Below are 16,443 nucleotides of genomic sequence, written 5' to 3' on the forward strand. Positions count from 1 at the left end.
AGGGCTTGCGTCAGTTGAAGGAAAGGACTTATAAATATCCTTAACTTTATTTATAAAAAAAGTGGCAATCTCATTACAATGAGCATTAGAGGTAATCATGTTACTGGGGCCTTCTGGTAGCTTAGTCATGTCTTTCACCATGGAGAATATGGTTTTAGATTGATTTACACTTGATAGAATCATGTCAGTGTAATATCTAGCCTTGGCTTTTTTTATTAGTTTATGATACGTTTTGGTTGCAGCCCTGAATTTAATTTTGGCTTGGGAGTCATAGGATTTTCTCCAAGCGCGTTCAAGCAGCTTGCATTGCTTTTTTTGTTCAGCAAGTGTCTCTGAGTACCAAAAGTGAGATTGTCCACGTTTGGACTTGGACAGTGTCACGGGAATCAGTTGGTCGAGAGATTTATTGATCCAGTCTCTATATGCGGCATCTGCTTCCTCCAGATTCGCCGACCAGACAGGGCGCGTGATTTTCAGGTCATCTATAAACAGACTACTGTCTAGTTTGTGCCATGGGCGCCTTGGAATAGGAGGGGGAAACTGTTTTTTAAAATTGTCAGCTACCTTGATAGAAAAATGAACCAAATAATGGTCTGTCCAACTGAGAGGACTTGGGAGGAAGGCAATAATGGCCGAAATGTTTGAAAACACTGGGTCCAATAAATGTCCTGCTACATGGGAGGGCCCTTTAACAAGCTGTGTGAGTTGGCAAGCTTCTAAATCATCTAGGAGACCTCTCACCATGGGGTTATCACTACATTCAAAATGAAGGTTTAAGTCTCCTAATAGGCTAAAGTTCGCGGAATTCAGAGCCATAGTGGAGACAGCAGCGACCAAAGATTCCCGAAAGGAGCTTACAGGGCCGGGAGGGCGATAAATTAGTAGCCCTGTTAGAGTAAAAGTGTCCATGATCTTGATCTTGAAAAGAGAGCTCTCACAATCCGCAATATTGGCCGGGGAGAGCGAGCAGGAGAAAAAGGATTTAAAAATCACTGCTAGGCCCCCCCCTCGCTTTACCGGTCTATTCTGGACCTGTATTAAGTATCCTGAGGGGAGGGACAAGGTCGGAATGGCTAAAGTATCTTTAGTTAGCCATGTCTCCGTAAGAAACAATATGTCAGGGGTCTGGTCAGCAAGGACATCGTAAATATCCTCATAGTGACTAACCAGGGACCTACAGTTCAGGCTAAACACCTTGAGGTGTGTTAGCTTGTCCGGGGGTGAGGAGGTCTCGGTAGTCACAAAGCCACAATGGGGGCATTGCACCATAGGAAGACCAGGGTAGAAAAGGTGAGGCATACAGGCTGATTGAGCCCGATGTGAGAGAAGCCCCTCCCGTGTATATGTAAACATAGTACAAGTAAAGACACAAGGGGACTGGCAGCGTACAGCGGACTTGGCGCGGACGGGCGCAGACGGGCTTGCCTTTGGCGCGCCTTTGGCGCGCCGCCGGCGCACCGCTGCGCGTGTCCGCGCCCTCAGTCAGGTTAAGTAGCGAGGGGGGCGTGTGGGACGTGCGCCGCTGAAACGCTAACCTACAATGTCCGGTACAGCCGGAAGTGAGTACTCGCCCCGACGACCCTCCGCTCAATCGGCACCAGCCGTGACGGAACGGGGTCAGGGGCAGCTCACAGGCGAGGCAGCAGTGAACAAAAGTACAAGCAGTACGAGGTATTTAAAACAATTAAAATGATGTGCAAATACAGTGTTTGTAAGACATGTGCAAGCAGGCAAAATTAAAAGTCATGAGCATGAGCAAGACCAGCGATTTTAAAAAGAGTACATCAGGCAAAGTTTTAAAAGTCATAGGCAGAAACAACAGTTTTAAAAAGAAAGCTTTCCGCAGCTAGACTGACCGGAAAGATTTTGGCATATAGATATAGCACCTAGCACCTAGCAGTGTTCCCATGAGGCACAGGGTCAGACTGATTTGCATATGGCCATGTCTGAACTGGGGTGGCAGAGTGGGCTAAAGAACAGTGATGGATCAAACCCAGATCGGTTGACTGGGTGTGAGTGTTTGATTGGTTCTGATGCTCCGTCCATCACCACCCCCTTTTGTACAATTATAAACAATACATTCATACGATTGCTGTACCATTTCACCACCTTCACTAAGGCTGCAGTAAATGTGTTTATACTCTTGTCTATCCAGTCAATCTTTGGGACCTCCTAGTCAAGCAAAGTTGTACAAGGCAAACCTAGCTTTTTAGCCCTATTGTGATTTGATGGAGAAATCAGTAAATCAGACTTCACCCGTAGACATCCATGGGTACAATACAACATCCTGTCCCTCATTTTTGAAAAGGAGTGATCACAGAAGCAATAGTTGAGTTTTTCCCATAAAGCAACTCTTTTTGAATGGGGAAGTCAAAATCCTGAATAACCCTCAGGGACCTACATGGGTTCTCTTTGAAGTCTAATAAAACGAATTACTTAGTTGCTGCAGATGCCATCAGAATTTAGCAGAGATATACTGAATATCTGAAACCTGTTTTGGTAGATGGACAGAAAAGCTTGACTGCATCACAGGCACTGCTGTAGCCTTTACAAAGGTGAGAAGGCCTTTGAAATCCTTGCACACAGTAGAGATCGAGGCAAAAAGAAAGTATTTTTTCATATGAAGTTACACCACAGGAAAAAAGAAAATATAGCAGATAGAGCAGTCAGCATATGACTAAACGATTCAGGTACAATTTAAAGGCACCTGGATCTGAAAACTCTAACCTCATGCTTGGTCACAGTTGCAAAGAGGAAAACCAGTGTTGATCCCATCATTGAAATTCCTCATCTAGACATCGTTGAGGAACTATATAACATATTAGCATGCATTTTCTGAATATAGGAAACAGTATTTACGTTTTAACTGCCAGTTAAGCCTCAGTGACACAGTATGAAATCAGAATGCTGTAAGTAAATACTCTAATTTTCAAGGAGTAACCAAATTAGGAGCAGACTTTTATGTCAAATAGGGAAAGAAAGAACTAACAAGTAACATGGAGAAGGATACTTGATTCCCTGGGGTCATATTTTGACTTCAGAATGAAGGGAAGACTGATATATCTATATATATATATATATATATTTATGCATAGGATGTTTGTCTTGCTTGTCTGTCTTGTCTTTCGCAGCTATGGATAATTGAATACGCATGTTATTTGTGCATAGGACATTTACGGAGTCACATTATATATGGAATATGCTACTTACCAGTATGCATCTGTTCTTGGCATGTAGAGCTGCAGAGCCACACACTTAGGATAAGATCGCCATCTGGTGTTGGGCTCGGATGATTGCAGGTTGTTGTCTTCGGAAGAAGCCTTTTGGTCACGAGATAGGTGACTCCTCCCCTGGACAACAGTGCGCATGGGCATCCACTCGATCCTCAGATTGTTTTTCGCCATGATGGGAAATGATGGAGTGTATAAGAATAAAGAGAAAGGATGTCCATGTGTAATGTCTAATTAAGACAATGCTGGAACAGATACAGGTCCCGGGGAGGCGGGTGGGCGTGTGTGGCTCTGCAGCGCTGCATGCCAAGAACAGATGCATACTGGTAAGTAGCATATTCCGTTCGAGGCATATGAGCTGCAGATCACACACTTAGGATAGACTATATAGCAGTGTCTCCCCTAACGGTGGTCACCTGTATCTGTTGCAGCAGTTTGGAACAGAGTTTTTAGGACAGCTTGGCCTACGGAAGCTTGTTGTTTGGATTGCACATCAACACAGTAATGTTTAGTGAAGGTGTGTGTGGTAGACCATGTGGCTGCTTTGCAAATATCTTCTGAGGGAATGTTCCCTAAGAAAGCCATGGAAGCCCCTATTTTACGCGTGGAGTGCGCTCTAGGGGGAACTCTAAGAGTGCGTTTAGCTTTTTGGTAACATATTTGGATACATTGAACTATCCACCTGGCTATACCTGATTTTGAAATGGGGTTGCCTTTATGTGGTGGAGAGAAAGCAACAAACAGTTGTCTTTGCGAAAAGGTTTGTTTCTGTAGATGTAATAAAGCAAGGCTCTTTTAACATCTAAGGTATGAAGGGCTCTCTCAGCTACTGAGTCTGGATTAGGGAAGAAGACTGGCAGTTCGACTGATTGGTTAAGATGGAAAGGGGAAATGACTTTAGGTAGGAATTTTGGGTTTGTCCAAAGAACCACTTTGTTACGATGTAGTTGTAGGAATGGTTCTTCCAGAGTTAAGGCCTGTATCTCACTTACCCTTCGCAGGGATGTGATTGCGATAAGGAAAGCCACTTTCCATGTAAGGAATTGCAGTTCGCATTTATGCATAGGTTCAAATGGAGGGCCCATGAGCCTTGTTAGAACAATATTTAGATTCCACACTGGGGAAGGTGGTAATCTTGGAGGAATAATTCTTTTGAGACCTTCCATGAAGGCTTTGATGGCTGGTATCTTAAATAGTGACAAGTGTTGTCTATTTTGTAAGTAGGCTGCTAACGCTGCTTGGTGTAGACGTATGGAGGAATACGCTAAATTGCATCTTTGCAAGTGTAGTAAATAGCAAATAATGTTTTGGATGGAAGCATCCAGTGGACGTATACTATTGTTAGTGCAGTAAATGGCAAATCTTTTCCATTTTGCAGCATAACATGCCCTAGTAGTAGGTCTTCTAGCTTCTTTTATGATATTCATACAGTCTGGTGCGGGTTGAGGTAACCGAACTCTAAGACTTCAGGAGCCAGATCGCCAAGTTCAGTTGCTGTGGATCTGGGTGTCTGATTTCTCCATGGTTCTGGGTTAATAAAGCCGGGGAAAGGCACAGTTTTTGATGTGGAACTAGCAATAGTTCCAGAAGTGTGGTGAACCAGGGTTGACGTGCCCAAGTGGGAGCTACTAGAATCAGTTTTAGAGACTGTTGTTTGAGCTTGCGTACCACCAATGGAATGAGTGGGAGAGGCGGAAAAGCGTACGCAAATCTGCCTGACCAGTTGATCCATATTGCATTGCCCTTCGACTGTGGGTGTGGAAACCTGGCGGCGAAGGTTGGGCATTTTGCGTTTGTGTGTGGCGAACAGGTCTATGTCTGGTTGGTCCCATTTTTGGAAGAATGGGAATAGGACTTTGGGGTGTAATTCCCATTCGTGGATTTATTGTGTCTGTCGACTTAGGAGATCGGCAAACTGGTTGTGAACCCCTGGAAGGTTTTCCGCTAGCAGGTAGATGTTTTGGGGGAATTGCCCATCTAAGAACGGTCGCCCTTTGGACAGGTTGATGATGTTCCACCATTTCAGTGAGCGAAGTGAGCGACTGTCCACCAACACCAGATCGGTAAGTTGTCCGGGAGCCTGGTTCCACTGTTGTGCTAGACATTCTTGCAAGGGACGCATTTGAAGTCGTGCGTGAGGCACATTGGAGATGCATGACGCCATCATGCCTAACAGTTGCATAAACACTCTTGCTGGAAGAGAGTGTTGAGTTTGAAATTTTAAGATGAGGTTTTGTATGTTGGCTATCCTGGCTGTGGTGGGATAAGCTATGGCCTTGGAAGTATTTATGGTGGCTCCCAGATATTGATGTATGTGGGAGGGTTGCAGTTGAGATTTGGGCTAGTTGATGGTAAATCCCAAGTCGTGTAGGGTTTGAATAGTGCGGTGAGTGTGGAGAACGCATTTGTCGAAAGTATTGGCCTTTATGAGCCAATCTTCGAGATACGGGAAGACATGGATTTGTTGTCTCCTGAGGTGCGCTGCCAATACTGCTAAGCATTTGGTGAATACCCTGGGTGCAGTTGTTACTCCGAATGGGAGGACTGTGAACTGATAGTGCTGTCCGTCTACCACAAATCTTAGGTACTTCCTGTGAGCAGGATGCATGGGGATGTGAAAGTATGCGTCCTTGAGGTCCAATGTGGCCAGGAATTCGTCTTGTTGAAGTAGTGGGAGGACTTGTTGGAGAGTGATCATATGGAAGTGATCTGAGTGTATGTACTGATTTAGTAGTCTGAGGTCGAGTATGGGTCTTAAGGTCTCGTCTTTTTGGGGAATTAGGAAGTATAGAGAATATACTCCTGTACCCTGATGTTGGAGTGGAACTGGTTCTATTGCGTGTTTTTGAAGCAAGGACCGAATTTCCTGTTTGAGGAGTGTAAGATGGTGTGGTGACATTGGACGGTGTTTGGGTGGTATGTGTGGGGGGGGTGTTTGTGAGTTCGAGGCAGTAACCAAACTGGATAATTTGTCTTACCCACTTGTCTGTTGTAATGGAATTCCAGACAGGTAGGAACTGTTGGAGTCTTCCCCCGACCAGAGTGGAATGGTCTGGGGGGAGTGGGGGCAAGTCACTGTTTAGTGGCTGGAGAGGTGCGGGTGTTGGTATTGCCCCGACCTCGGCCCTTGGTGTGGTTTCCCCTATATCCTCCTCTAAAATATCCTCTGTTAGGGGATGTTTGTGCGGAGGTTTTGAAAGTGGAAGAGGTGTCTGTTCCAACATTTTTGGAGGCTCCCCTATAGAAGGAGCGTCGAAAGGAGCCTCGCGGTTGTGGAGACTGTAATGCTCCCATTGATTTAGCAGTCTCGTTATCTTTCTTCATCTTTTCTAGTGCAGTATCTACTGCGGGTCCATATAGTTGCTCTTGGTTGAATGGTTGACGAAGTATTGTTGCTTGTACTTCCGGCTTAAAGCCTGAAATACGTAGCCATGCATGGCGTCTAAGTAGTATGCTTGAGTTGACCGCCCTAGAAGCAGTGTCCGCGGCGTCTAGTGCACATTTGATTGATGCGTTAGATATGAGTTTTCCCTCTTGGATGAGGTCATTGGCCTGGGATTTGTACTGATCTGGCAGGTGTTGTAAAAGATCTTCTAACTGATCATAATGAGCCCTATCATATCGGGCTAATAGGGCTTGTGTGTTGGCAATACGCCAATGGTTAGCAGCTTGTGCTGCAACTCTTTTGCCCAAGGCGTCTAATAGCTTGGACTCTTTGTCTGGGGGCGGTGTGTCTCCTGTTGTTTGGGAGTTAGCCCGCTTTTTTGCGTTTGAAACTACTAAAGAGTCTAGAGGGAGCTGTGCTTTAATGTACGCGGGATCCTTTGGGGCAGGTCTATATTTTTTTGTGCAATTCGGGGGTTAAGAACCCTAGCTCTAACAGGGTCTTTAAAAACCTCTGTGGCGTGTTTGATGACTCCCTTAATCATGGGCAATATCTGAACTGATTTTTGGGACTGTTCGAATGAGTCTAGAAGAAAGTCCTCTTCGGGTGTATCTGAGTGCATGGTGACGCCATGGAAAAGCGCCGCCCTGTTTATCAGCTGCCCAAACCCTAGGTGGTCATCAGGAGGGGAGGGTTTGGAGGGGTATGTAGTGGGATCAGGAATATCAGGTAAAGGGTAAGCCCAGTCATCTAAGGGTGCCGTATACAGGAGTGTGAAAGGATCATTAGGATCATTAAGGTCATCCGGATCAGCCCCTCCCCCCAAGTCATCATCATCATCCTGTGGAGGTGGTGTATGTGAAGGAGATGGTAGAGGAGAAGGAGATGGGGGCAAGGGGGGTGGGATGAGAGGTGATACAGGAGAGGAATGACGAATGGGTGAGGCGGCGAAGTCCTTCTTCTTTATGGGAGCTGGAGGAGGTGTTGTGTCCAGCTTCCTTTTCTTGTATGACACAGCGGTGACATGTCCGGTTTTTGGATTGATATAAATCCTTTTTTGCGTGGGATCAGGGCGAAAAAGTTCTTCATTGTCCGAAAGTGGCTTTGGTGCCGACTTTTTTGGTTCCGATCTATGTTTTGGATGATCGGTAGAGTCTTTTTGGACTTTTTTCGGTACCGATGATGGTTTCGGTGCCAATGATGATTTCGGTGCCGAAGAACTTTTCGGTGCCGGTGGAGATTTCGGCCTCGATGGTTTCGGAGCCTGCTTCGGTGCCGAGAGGTGTTGAGTCTTCGGTGCCGAAGGTATTGTGGGCACAATAACATGTGGTTTGCTCGAGCCCGAGCCACCTGTAGGCTTATATTTCTTCGGAGCCGAGCCTGAGAGCGGGGCTTCTGAAGATGATTTTTGGTTGCGACTGGGGCCAGCTGGCGGAGTCTTGACCAATGCCTTTTTTGGGGGGTTGGGGTAGGGGCACTGGTACTCACTCGTTGCCCCGGAGTGATGAGGTCATCAGAATCGTCCGCTTCGGATACGATTTGGAGGTCTTCGGAATAGTCTTCCGGGACATCCTGGGCAAAGATGTCCTCTGGCTCTGGAGCTGGTCTGGCCATGATATGGCGTCGAGCTCTTCGGTCCCGGATGGTTTTCTTGGAACGGAATGCGGCGCAGGCTGGACAGCTGGATTCGTTATGTTCCGGCGAGAAGCACAGGTTGCAGACCTCGTGGTGGTCACTGTGGGGGAACTTTTCTCCACATTGGGGGCATTTTTTAAAAGGTGTCCTTTCCATGAGCCGTATCCGGAACCGGTCCGATTGGATTTCGACGTCGAGTTGTAAATGCTTTTGGTTTCGAAAGCTGGATTTTCAGAAGTTTTCAGCCGGAGTGGAAAAGTTCATCCGAACCCAATGGCGGAAAAAAACAATCTGAGGATGGAGTGGATGCCCATGCGCACTGTTGTCCAGGGGAGGAGTCACCTATCTCGTGACCAAAAGGCTTCTTCCGAAGACAACAACCTGCAATCATCCGAGCCCAACACCAGATGGCGATCTTATCCTAAGTGTGTGATCTGCAGCTCATATGCTTCGAACATATATATATATATATATATATATATCCACACACACTACTGCATAGTTATAGGTAGATCACAGTTTTCACAGAAAGAGCTACTAACTTTGGTGCCGTTTGACAAATCTTCATGAACCTTTCCAAAACAAAGGTTCATCCACCTCAGCTCCTTCAAAGAAAGTTTTGCATAGATCCGTAAAGCAAGAGGTAAGGTATAAGGGTTTTGCAAAACATTGATTTTTTATGTTAATTCCCATAGGAGACTTTTGGAAGCAATACAGAAAAAACTGCTGAACGGATTTACATCAATTTTGGAAGAAAGCTATAACTGAACTCAGAAAGCATGGCGTTTGCGAATTGGTGTAAAACCGCCCTTTTTTTAGACATCTACATTTAAATAGGCGCTTAAGGTGGTCATGAAGGAGTTTAAAAAATGTTATATTTGGACTGTTATGTTCTGATTTGCCACTTTAAAGGGGAGTAATCCATCCTGATTAGCTGATCACAATCTTAACAATATGTTGTGGCAGTCATTATGGGACTCAGGAACATGTTCCTTGGGTTCTGAAAATTAATTTTTAAAAGAAATATGAGGGAGTAAGGTAAGTACACCCTGACCTCAAGGGGCATGGGGGAGGGTAAGGAACCCCACCCCCAGATGGCTGGCCACAACATGGAACATTTATTGTGGCAGCCATTATAGGGCTAGGGGACATGGTCCCCACTGAAATTAATTACAGAGAAAGTTTATTTTTGAGTGTCACAAAAAGGAGCGCATATCAAAGGTGATAACAGAGTTTGGTCACAATATAAATCAATTGTTGGTGGTACCATACTCATTTTAGAAACAGTGGTGAATTGCACAGTGATTGTTTCCTGTTTAATATATGATCCACTGCTGGGATTTGTTGAACAGTGTTTCAGAGAAAGCGTTTTAAAAGATCTTCAGAATGTGTCAGGCAGCAGGAGCAAACACTTATCACTGTGAGTAAGTTTAACTTTCCTGCATTAAAAGGCAAGGTCCAAATAAATGAGTTGATTTTGCATTTCTGAAAACAACCTCCAATGTAAAGCCAGGGACCATGAAGAGGGTAAAGGATCTTAAAGGTTATCTTCCCTCACTGGAAAAGATCTTGTATACAAGAGCTTTATAATCATCTCCTTTAAAAAAGGGGATGAGAGATGTCTCTTAAATTATCAATTGCTCATCATTCAAGAGATTCCAGATAACAGAAAAGGGCAGGTAATTTCATTTGAGAACAAAAGGTAGTATGAGTCCCACTCTTGCTTAGAAGACCAGCTCTAGAGCTAAGAGCTATTCAATACTGGGCAAGGTGGACCCTATTGTAGGGTCTTGTAATATTTTAGGTCTCGATAGATAATAGTGCCGAATAGTAAGTAGGACTTCATAGGCCTATTGAACTTTGATTGCCAATAAAATCTGTCCACCATATTACAGAAGTAGGAATTCTGTAGACATCATGTTAAAGCTTTTATGACACATTTGGGTTCCCTGACATGTTATGGTGCCATGGGTTTTCTTCTCATCATGGGACCTGCATATACTGTAGCCAGGGAGAGTGATTAGGTGCATCTACTATTTTCAAAGATATTGCCTGTGTGAAGTCGAGTCCAGAAACACACAACTTCAAAGTTCGATAAAACTGAGAGCTTAAACAGTCCTTATTACCACATGGAACCCTTACCTTATGGAGTCTACTGGCTTTATGGGCTCACAGTATGCCTTTGGGCCACAGACTATGTAAGCCTCTACAATCGCACCATCTGGCATCATGGGCTCTTAGTTTTCTAGCCAACTGATGTACAGTCTTTTAGTTGCTTAGCCGCCTGGCATCTGGCCCCTCCAGCAGACTGATGCTCTGAATCATTGGTGATCTACTTCTGTGGCTAACTGGCCCTATAGAGGGGTTGTCTTATCGCCTGACGGCTATCTGGTAAAATGACAATGGCATTTCTAAACCCAGTTCCATTTTCTAGTTTGATATTTATAAGAATTATGTTAAGTTTTTTGTAATTAATAGACAGTAAAATATTGCCTTTACATTAACTATTGTTGGTTTGATTTCTCTCTCTTCAAAAACGGTTAAGGGATCCAGTACATGCCTTGAGATAGTTACTGTTTATGGATGGTAATGAAGATCCCAAGATGAAGAAATCATTAGTTTGAATAATTGTGCGCTTCAAGACCTTTCATTAGCCAACAAACACTCTGGTAAAACAATGTGCACATTGGTGCCTCGATTACAAGGAGTGGGGATACATGCTTCAAGGAACTAGCATTTAATTATTGATTAAAACAAAACAAAGAAAGAATTGTATTGCAATCTCACCGTTAATGATTGGAGGCATGGAGAGAACCACCCCATTACTGTCAAATATAATCGGATAAACTTCTTTATTTTCAATAATGTGCAAATAATGCTTTAAATGGCTGTCATTCTAGAACAAAGGAATATAAAAAAAATGGGTCAATAACATTTACACTTAAAGACGCTGCTCAACTTGGGTAAGTATTTTTTTTAAATAAAGTTGTTTTGGATAACATCCTCATTGGTTAATAAAGTACGCATTTCTCAATGTACAGACTCTGCAGTCAATAAAATGCAAATGCCTTCTTTCAACATTAACAATCACTCATCACAAAAAAATCTTCAAATGATTTCCAAGTGTGTCTATTTCATGTTACTCACATGTCAAGAGAAGACTATGATCATGAGAGATAATTGAAGTAACACTTCTTTATCCAAGACAACTCATCAAGGTTTGCGTCTCAAATCTGTAAGCAAAGGGCACACTAATACTACCATACAATATGCCAGAAACCACACAGTGAAAATATAAAAGTCTAAGTATACAGAGTTCAAATCACATATACTCAAACACTTTTGATGTAAATTAGAAATGTTTAGAAAAAAATGCATCCCTAAATGTGAGTATTACAAATAGAACAATCCAATTAGGTTTTACCAATATGTTTCATAAAAAAAAAAATTGCACACAAAAAAGGCAGGAGCCTCCAATGACTTATCAAAAAAGCCTGTAGCAGCAGAAGCTGTAAACGAGAACTCGCTGCACAACTATTCTTGCTGCAAATTTGTTTTCGAAAAGTTACATTCTGCCAGCAATAACAAACAGTGCTGTGTTACCTACTGTTCTGACTGAAGTGATCCATGGCATTGCAGATGATTCAGTTATTTTGCACATATGTTGGACAAACAGCTCTCTGTTTTACTTCACTGAGAATCAATACTTTACTATGAATTAATACTTCACTGAGAATCAATCCCAACTCAGGTTAGTTGTCTCAAGAAAGTTACTAATCTAAAACTGTAGCTCATCAGATTTGGATTTTATCATCAAATCACATGCTTTGAATTATTTTCCATCAATAGGCTGCAGTACTCACTATTAATGTTAACAGAATAATGTCTCAATGCTCTCATTTAACATAGTGAGTACTCTGTACTGTTCATCTACTTTATTGTGTGAACAGCAGTACAAGCAATAAGGCAAGAGAGCTCTGATGTCTTCTACCACTAGAGATCTCAAGCAACGGGAGGACAGATTTCGGCATTCGAATCTATGAAAGATACCAACAATGAATGACTGTAGTAATAACTAAATAGCTTTCTTCATCAGTAGATTTTCATAGATTCACATACTTAGATTTAAGCTATAAAGTAGGAAAAACACTCCTTCCTCTCAATACAACAGGCTCTAGAGCAATAAATATCACACTCTAGGTTCAGTTCTAAACTTCGCATAAATGCAGAGGAAGTTTTGGCATGGCTTTTATGTCACCTCAAGGGTAGAGGGATGCCTATTAAGAGCACTACAGTCATTAGCATCTTCTGGTAGTAATATCCTCTAACTTTGCTGAGTCCTGCATTATTGAAATAAAGTAATTTAATTCAAGATCCACTGAACACGCCCTATTTAGATAAAGGCTGCTCCCTTTTCAGTGCACATAGAGTATAAGTAACTGGTGCAATATCCTAAAGTATTTGGCCTTGGTCTAAGTAAAAGCCTGAAACATATTGCATGTTGCAGTTACTGGTTTAATTTTGTATGTCAGAATACTGAAGTCACACATTTCAACCTCTAAAAAGATCAACTGCAAAATATAGACTGCTATTATGTCATCAAAGTAAGCATATAAAGCGAAGTATAGAGTTACTACTTGTAGGAAAGTAGGATCTGCTTCTTATGGTTACCCTCACTTTTTGCTAAATATAATACTGTTTTTGACTAGTCTGACTGGGATGCTGCTAATCAGGACCCCAGTCTATCTGCTTTCTTCCTAAACTGTTATGTACTTAGGTACACTCCAGATTGGATAACAGGGTACCCTGGTCAGTCCCTAGTATATGATACACATGTACCCAGGGCATTGGTACCCCAGAGGCTCATGCAGCAATGCTGGCCAGCTCTGCAGTTGTATTTGCTGTGAGTAGGTCACAAGCCAAACTGTCAACAACTGGACAGGCCCTGGATCCTGGAACAATGGACCAGGTGCTTTCCAAGAGAAGGAGCAGGAGGGGCAAGGCTGTGTCTTCTCCCCAGACTCAGAGTGAGGATCAGTCTCTAGAGGGAGATGATCTTAGCTCCTGTGAAGGGACTGCCTCAGATGAGCTTGAACCGGATCATGTTGAGTTCTTGGGGACAGGGGGCCCTTTCAGGGCAGACCTGAGTTTGGAGCAGCACACCTGCCCCTCTCTTGAACCCCTCAGATAGCAAGCTGCTGCTGAGGCTGCTGGAACTGTCAGTGGGTCCCACAGGATCTATTGGGATGAGGGACTCCTTTACTCAGAGGGTAGAGACCTCAAGCCTGGTGCCATCAGGAGGTTGGTCATACCTCTGAAGTTTAGGGGCTTTCTACTCACCCTAGCAAATGGCATTCCATTGGCAGGACACTTAGGCTAAAGTATGACTTGGGACAGGCTTGTCCCTCACTTTCACTGGCCTCACATGTCGGAGGACACCAAGGAGTTTTGTTGCTCCTGTACCACCTGCCAAGCCAGTGGGAAGTCAGGTGGTACCACATAGGCCCCCCTCCTACCACTACCAGTGGTGGGGGTTCCCTTTAAAAGGATTGGGACTGACATAATTGGTCCCATGAACCCTCCAACTGCATCTGGGCGCAGTTTTATCCTAGCGGTGGCGGACCATGCCACTAGGTACCCAGAAGCAATTCCCCTTAGAACCACTACAGCTCCTGTAGTGGCCAGGGCCCTCCTGGGAATTTTTTCCAGGGTGGGCTTTCCTAAGGATGTCTTAACTGACAGAGGTACAAACGTCATGTCAAGTTCTAGAACTGCAATGTGGAAGGAGTGTGGAGTGAACTACAAGTTCACCACACCCCATCACCCACAATGCAATGGGTTAGTTGAAAGGTTCAACAAAACTCTCATGGACGTGATCATGGACCTCCCAGAAAACCTTAGGTGAAAATGGGATGTTCTTTTACCCTGCCTTCTTTTTGCCTACAGAGAGGTCCAGCAGAAGGGGGTTTGCTACAGCCCTTTTAAACTTCTGTTTGGGCATCGAGATAGGGGTCCCTTGTGTTTGATGAAGGAGGGATAGGAGTTAACCCTCAAGCCTCCCAAACAAGACATTGTGGTCTATGTACTTGGTCTATGCTCCAGGATGGCCAAGTACATGAAGGCCAGTAAAAACCTTGAGGCAAGTCAAGAATTGCATGACCAAAAGGCTGTTCTGACTGTTTACCAGAGGGTGCTGAAGCCTGGGGCCCTAATAGCTCTCCAAGACAAGTGGAATGGACCCCATACCATAATTGAGCAGAGAGGTGAGGTCTCCTACCTGGTGGACCTTGGCACTCCTAGGAGCCCCCATAGGGTGTGCCATGTAAACAGGCTCAAACCTTTTGTGGACAGGGCTGACATGGGCTTGCTCATTGCAACTGATGAGGGACAGGAGGAAGAGAGTAATCTACTCCCTGATCCCCTCTCACAAAACCCTGATGATGGGTCAGTTGATGGTGTAGTCTTGGCAGACAGCCTCACTGATCAACAGCAGACTGATTGTAGGAAGGTCCTCAATCAATATAGGCATTTGTTTTCTCTGACACCCAGTCAAACCTCCTGGTGTACCCAAGAAGTGGACACAGGTGAGAGTCTACATGTCAAGAGTAAAATCTACAGACAGCCTGACCATGTCAGAGATTGCATCAGGACAGAGGTCCAAAAGATGCTGGAATTGGGTGTAATTGAGCCCTCAGAAAGCCCTTGGGTTAGCCCAGTGGTCCTGGTACCTAACCCTCACACCCAGGGTGGTAAGAGAGAGAGGAGGTTTTGTGTGGATTACATGGGACTCATTGCAGTCACTAGGACTGATGCTCACCCAATTCCTAGGGCAGATGAGCTTATTGATACTTTGGCCTCAGCCATGTTTCTGAGCACATTTGACCTAACTGCTGGCTATTGGCAAATCAGGATGCCAAAACTAAAACAGCATTCTCAACCCCTAGTGGGCATTACCAGTTTACAGTAATGCCCTTTGGTTTGAAGAATGCACCTGCCACATTCCAAAGGCTGGTGAACAAAGTTCTCACAGGTCTGGAAGCCTATAGTGCAGCCTATCTTGATGATATAGCGGTCTTTAGCTCCACCTGGGAAGTTCACCTGGTGCACCTGAAGAATGTTTAGAGGCTCTGCAGAAAGCAGGCCTCACTATCAAGGCTAAGTGCCAGATAGGGCAGAGCAAGGTTGTGTACCTGGGCCACCTTGTAGGTGGAGGCCAGGTTCCACCATTACATAGCAAAATCCAGACCATAATGGACTGGGTTGCTCCAACTACCCAGACTCAGGTCAGAGCTTTCTTGGGCCTGACTGGGTGCTTACAGGAGATTTGCAAAAAGGATATGGATCTATAGTGACTCCCTTGAATGATCTCACCTCTAAGAAAATGCCCAAGAAAGTTCAGTGGACAGTTAGCTGTCCGAAGGCATTTGATGATCTCAAGCAGGCCATGTGCACTGCTCTCATTCTGCCGAGTCCTGACTACTCCAAGCAATGTATTGCCCAAACAGATGCATTCGAGTTGGGGGTAGGGGCTGTGTTGTCACAACTTAATGCAGAGGGTCAGGATCAACCAGTAGCTTTTATTAGCAGAAGGCTGACCCCCAGAGAGAAACATTGGTTAGCTGTAGAGAGGGAAGCCTTTGCTGTGGTTTGGGCTCTGAAGAAGCTGAGGCCATACTTGTTTGGCATTCACTTCATTGTTCAGGCAGACCATAAGCCCCTCTTATGGCTAAAACAGATGAAGGGTGAAAACCCCAAACTTTTGAGGTGGTCCATTTCCCTACAGGGGATGCGCTATACAGTTGAACATGACCCGAGAGTAACTATGCCAATGCAGATGGACTCTCCAGATATTTCCACTTTAATAAATGAAGACTCAACTGGGCAAGGTTAGTCTCATCTCCATATGTTTGGGGGGGTTGTGTAGGAAAGTAGGATATAATTTTTATAGTTACCCCCTTTTTTTCCTAAATGTAGTACTGTTTTTGACTTGTCTGACTGGGATCCTGCTAATCAGGACCCCAATCTATCTGCTTTCTCCCTAAACCGCTATGGAATGTACTTAGGTACATTACAGACTGGATACTGGGGTACCCTTGTCAGTCTGTAGTATATGGAACATATGTACCCAGGGCATAGGTACCCCAGAGACCTCCCATGGGCTAAAGCATTTATTATGCCACCCATGAGAGGCCA

At 44.4% G+C, this 16,443-nt stretch overlaps 1 protein-coding gene across 1 annotated transcript in view; it reads right to left on the reverse strand.

Annotated features, from left to right (window-relative positions):
- FARSB (phenylalanyl-tRNA synthetase subunit beta) overlaps positions 1–16,443 on the reverse strand; it is a 267,705-nt gene that overhangs the window by 192,388 nt on the left and 58,874 nt on the right. The window contains exon 7 of the mRNA XM_085634265.1: positions 11,038–11,146. Coding sequence (XP_085490391.1) covers positions 11,038–11,146 — 109 coding nt within the window. The remainder of the gene's footprint in view (positions 1–11,037; positions 11,147–16,443) is intronic.

The sequence above is a fragment of the Triturus cristatus genome, chromosome 11, assembly GCF_964204655.1.
Source record: "Triturus cristatus chromosome 11, aTriCri1.1, whole genome shotgun sequence".
NCBI lineage: Eukaryota > Metazoa > Chordata > Amphibia > Caudata > Salamandridae > Triturus > Triturus cristatus.